Source organism: Apaloderma vittatum, unplaced genomic scaffold (genome assembly GCF_000703405.1).
Source record: "Apaloderma vittatum isolate BGI_N311 unplaced genomic scaffold, ASM70340v1 scaffold29175, whole genome shotgun sequence".
NCBI classification, from domain to species: Eukaryota; Metazoa; Chordata; class Aves; order Trogoniformes; family Trogonidae; genus Apaloderma; species Apaloderma vittatum.
In genome coordinates this window covers 8,335-13,469 of record NW_009717052.1, presented here as the reverse complement: position 1 = coordinate 13,469, position 5,135 = coordinate 8,335, and the positions used below count along the sequence as shown (strand labels likewise).

Genomic DNA, 5,135 nt, shown 5'->3' with positions numbered 1-5,135 from the left:
CCCAACCGTGCCCTTGACCCCCCCGGGGGGGGGGCCAGCCCCAGCCTCTCTGGGCAACATATTCCAGAGTCTTGCCACCCTCGTACTGAAGAATTTCTTCCTAAGATCCAATCTAAATCTATTCTCCTTTAACTTAAACCCATTTCCCCTTGTCCTATCGCTGGACACTCTTGCACAAAGTCCCTCCCCAGCCTTCCCTTCAGGCACTGCAGGCTCCCCCTGGAGTCTTCTCTTTTCCAGACTGAACAACCCCAGCTCCCGCAGCCTGTCCTCGTAGCAGAGCTGCTCCAGCCCCTGGATCATCCTTGTGGCCTCCTCTGAACACGCTCCAACAGATCCACGTCCCTCTTACGATGGTGACACCAGAACTGGACGCGGTATTTGAGGTGGGATCTCACCAGAGCAGAGTAAAGGGGGAAACAAAGATGCTGGAGACAGGGATCAGAGCAGCAAGCTCTGGCTGTTGGAGGGTACCTGCTCCTCACCCCACAGCCTGGCACCTCGTGCGAGGCTTCAGCTTGCTGTGGGCCACCTGCAGCCGCCAAGATTCTCTGCTTTCTGTGCCCCAGTATGGCGCGAGCTCCCAAGGACAGAAGCATTTTCCACCATCCCCGTTGCAAACCATCAGAGCTCAAGTCAATTCTGCTTGGCTTGCCCCGTGGGCACAGGAGGGATCTTTCACCTACAAGGGCCCGAGAGCACCACACTCGCGCAGAAGAGTCTTCATGGATAACTGTGTTTATGTCCTTTTTGTTTGAAGGAACAAAAGAAGTAACCTGGGGAAGAGGCTGCAGTTTCTGCACCAGGTGCTGTAAGGTGACTGTTGCACAGAGCCCGCCAGCCAGCCCTGGACATACAAGAAATGCACCAGCTGCTTCCTTGACAGATAAAATCCCAGCCTCCTACAAATCCCTGTTAGAAGCCGGTTTCACTTCGGTTTAAAGAGAAAGAAATTCAAATTTCAGTCAGTCAGAGACCCCTGTTTAGCTGCTTGGTAGGGCCTCCTGCACGTCTGCCTGCATGTAACTTCAGCCCCACTTCGCCCACGGTGCGCAAACAGCACGGATGCGAGCGCTCAGGAGAGAAAAAGCTCTTTGCAACCTTGAGAAGCAAAGCCAGGCACCCAGGGTGCAAGGATCACGCTCCTGCCCAGCAGCAGCTGCGCTTCACTCCATCTGCCCATCGCAGCTCGCAGCGCCGCGATTAGGGCACGTTGGCTGGGAGCAGAGGTATTTTTAGCTCAGAGCCTAAATTCGCATCACCGGGCTGGAATGAGTCAGACCAAAGCGTGAATGGTGCCGGTCCATCCCCAAGTCTCGGCGGGAACTCACCGTCAAGTGGGTGGGCTCATGCCAAGCATGAAATACTTATCGGGGTGGCAGCAAGAGGAGGGTAATGACTGGCAGGGTGGATGCTCGCCTCTGTCGAGCCGGCAGAGCTTAGAAGCTTTTTGGCTGTGTTGAATGGTTGCAAAAACCCAGCACCTCTAAGTTTTAGTTAAGAGGTGTTGAAATCTGCAGACTTTGTTCTGCACTGCTCTGCCACGGCGGCTGGTGTGTACGTTACTTTATGCAGGGACAGGAGAGCTGCGCGCCGCAGTACTTCGTCGGTGAACAATAGAACCGCGGACAGCCCCAGTTGAGAGCTTTATTCTGGTTCAGCGTCTCCTACAAGAGTCTTTTGAACATGAACCAATCTTTCATCCACAAGGATCAAGTTCCTAAAGATTTTATACCCAGAGTTCCTATTCTTAGAAAAAAGGAGGCATCTTAAAACAAGGCTATTTTCTCCGGATGTAAATGATCCAGACTGGGAATCTTGAAAGACTATTGCCGCACGTGGCCAGACACACACCCTTGCTATGGTATAAACCAGCAGCAAGATGGATTCAATCGTCATCATCATCTAGGTTATTCCACCTCTGCCCTGGTGTGCACCACCAGCCGCTTGCTGTGCCGTGAGAAGTCACCAGCCCTGAGGATGCTGGAAGCCCTTGACGAGGTTTGGGGTCTGGCCGATCCTTGATGCTCTTAGGATGGTCTGTACTGGAGGAGGTTACTGCCGAGACGAAATCAAGGTGAGCAGCAGACTGAGTTGGTGTTAAAATACAAGAGACCAGGACAAATACAAAAGATTTCCTCGGTTTTCCCTCCTACAAGCTGTTGGCCTGCTCCGAGCCGAAGCCCAGGTGGTCAAGGAAGGAAACGGCCGGTGGAGTTGCAAGGGGGTGGAGGTGTCAGCAGCGGAAACACAAAAACAGAAGCTTCAGCGGATGCAAGTGTTTGAAATCTGTTTATGAGACCTGACCCACTTTCTCCCATATAGCAGCCAAGGAGGCTGGCAGATCCCGCACACCCCCAGCACCCCGAGTGACGGACTGTGCTCCCGGGCTCTTGCTGAAGAGAAGCCTCTTCTCGCCTGAGCCCTGGCAACGGCTGCGGATGCTGCCGCAGAGAAACCGCCCGGTGCTCCCCTGCTCTCCCCGCGAGCTACCAGCATGTTCTCTTATCACCAATTCAGGCAGGCCTGGGCAAGCAGGTCTGGAGCTGGCAAACCTCCCTGCACGGGGAGCATCGCCTGGCAACTCCACATTCTCTAACATTTTCTTCCGGAGGGAGAAGGGGGCACACAGCAGGCTGCAGGCTCGCCCGTGCCCTTCCTCCCAACCTCACCCTCCGCTAGCCGGCACCACAGCACCCAGAGCCACGAGAAAATACCGATCCTTCCGATTTGAGCTGCAAAGAGCCCGGGAAGGCCCGGTTTGGGCTCCCGGGGCAGAAGGCGTCACTGAGAGCGGCACCGCAATGCAGGGAGGGGGAAAGGCTACGCCAGCTCGCTCAAGAGTGGAGGGAGGACTGGAGGAGGTGCAGAGGTTGTTCTCATTCGAAACCCCACAGTGAAATCAAGTCATAAGGTCCGACAGCTGCTATTTTTTAACCCCGCCTCTTGCGCACTCCATCTTTTATATTCCAAAATAGTAATAATTACGAGTACAAAGAGACCTACGGTTTCTGTCTGCAATTGAAGCGCGAGGGTGTTCATTGTGTAATAGCAGACATGAGCGAAGAAGAAGGTCATGGGGTTAGTAATCAACAGGCACACGCTTTTTTTCCTCTGTGAAATACAGCAGCTTTTGGTAGAATCACTTGGCTCCTGTCCAGAACCTCTTGAACATGAGCGAAGCTGCTACGCTGGCCCTATTCCACGTTTTTACGCTCCCTCATCCTTCAGTGGTAGTAAGGCCATACGCACAAGTAGGATGCTCACAGAGGCAACCAGACACGGAGCTGAACGAGACAGAGTGCGATCAAAACGCATCAATATATCAGCTAAGAGCAGCAGACCAAAACTCTTCTCATGTGGCCTGTCCTCCACAGATGTCCAAACATTTCATAGCGTACGTAGCGTTGCTCGTTCACAAGAGGGAGGAGAAAGTTGCTGAAAGGTCCCAGGATTATGCAGGAGGTTAAAGCCAGGGCTGGAACACCTGAACCACCCAGCAGCAGGACAGGATGGCTGAACAGCCCCAACACCACGTGCAGCTCTACTGAAAGGAGCGGCTTCAGGAAAAACAAAGGATAAAAGAGAAAACAAGAATACAAGGTCCAGAATGAAAGGAAAAAATAGGTAAAACCTAATATCTGGGATTTCAGACGCACTTTTATGGAGACCTAGATAAAGATTTTGCCTGAAACAAGCGCTAGGATCCACGGCTGTTCTGTTCACAACTGCAGCACCCATCGAACCGTTAGGCATAGACAATGCTATTAATAAGGTGATGTCTTAGGCTCATGCATGAAAAGCGCTCTCAGCGTGGTAGAATTAAGCTACTCACCAGCATTCAGGTGACAGTCTTTAATCTGGAACTGAAGCTCGTTTTCATTAGGAATATCCTTCCATGTCGCAAGGAAGACCTGGCGCTCTAGAAATGAGAAAGATGATCAGCACTCCTGGATCCTCACAGGACTGTAGCATTAATTAACTCGCCACAGAACGTTACGAGGCAGACACACAAAAGATATTCTGGTCACATTTGTGCCTCGCCATGGAGAGATCCCAGATTTGCTCCTGTAACCACCGCAGTCTCACTGCAATAGCAGCAAAGCTTTGGTGGGTTTTGGAGCGTCCAGCCCAGAACCAGTCTTTACCATACGAGCTGTTCACAAACCAAGATCAGGCAGGACTTGACGAGAAGGAAGGTGATCCACATTTAGCAATACGTAAGTGAAAGCTGCTTTTCGAGCAATTTCCCAGTCAGTTCAAACAACATTTCAATAAAGGTGACCAGGAATACACAAATTACAGTGGAAGTGGGATGGGGGAAAATTCTAAACTTGAGGGAATGAAACCCTCAAACAAAACGCACACATAAAAAAAATCCAAACTAAAACAAACAGTGAAAAAATCAGCCTCAGAGAAAACAGATCCACTTCTTGTCCAGCAGAGAGAATCGGAGCAGAGGACTTGGGTTCTGGTAACTATTGGAGTTGCAGGACAAGGAGGACAGGCTGCCAAACCAGATGGGTTCAGGCTGCTGAGATGCGCTGGCGTGAAGGTCACGGCCAAGCACACGTGAATCTCAGCGCAGGACAACTGCACCCAGCCGGGTGCTGCCAGCACAGCCCGGCCGAAGGAGGCTGAGCACACACCTAAGAGCACTCACCCATTTTGCCATCCTCGACAAAAAGCACGTTGAGAGGAATTAGGCAGCTGAAGTAGAAGACATCAATGTTGTTTTTCACAGCCACCTGTTACAGAAGAAATGGGGGGGGATTAAAGTGCCTCTATGGTCGTCTGGAAGTCCAAAGGGAACCCGAGATGGCAGCCTCATCGCCTGCCCGCGCGCCCTGGAGCGCTCTCTCCAAGCAGGTGAGAGCACCTGCAGAGATGCTACCGAGCTTCTGCGCAGTTTCAGACAAGGCTCAGCCCCAGCCCTCTGTGCTCACTCTGTTTCCCCTGAAAGCTGCTCCCGAGCCCACAGCGCTGCTGGGCTCACAGCCAGCCCCCTTGCCCTGCTCTGCTCCTGTTCAGCCTCTCTCCTCACTCCTGCCACCTCTCTCGGCTGCACACGTCATCTCGGCCATATCGTACGTGAGCTTCTTCATCACTCCTCTTTGCTGCCTCAGCCTTCCAAT

The 5,135-nt window shown here is 52.4% G+C and overlaps 1 protein-coding gene across 1 annotated transcript in view; it reads right to left on the bottom strand.

Moving 5' to 3' along the window:
- The window catches only part of LOC104274210 (AP-2 complex subunit beta-like), a gene marked incomplete at its 5' end in the record, with an annotated part of 11,052 nt that extends 6,304 nt beyond the window's left edge, over positions 1-4,748 (bottom strand). The window contains 2 exons of the mRNA XM_009869773.1: positions 3,836-3,922; positions 4,664-4,748. Coding sequence (XP_009868075.1) covers positions 3,836-3,922; positions 4,664-4,748 — 172 coding nt within the window. The remainder of the gene's footprint in view (positions 1-3,835; positions 3,923-4,663) is intronic.
- Positions 4,749-5,135: the final 387 nt, after the last annotated feature.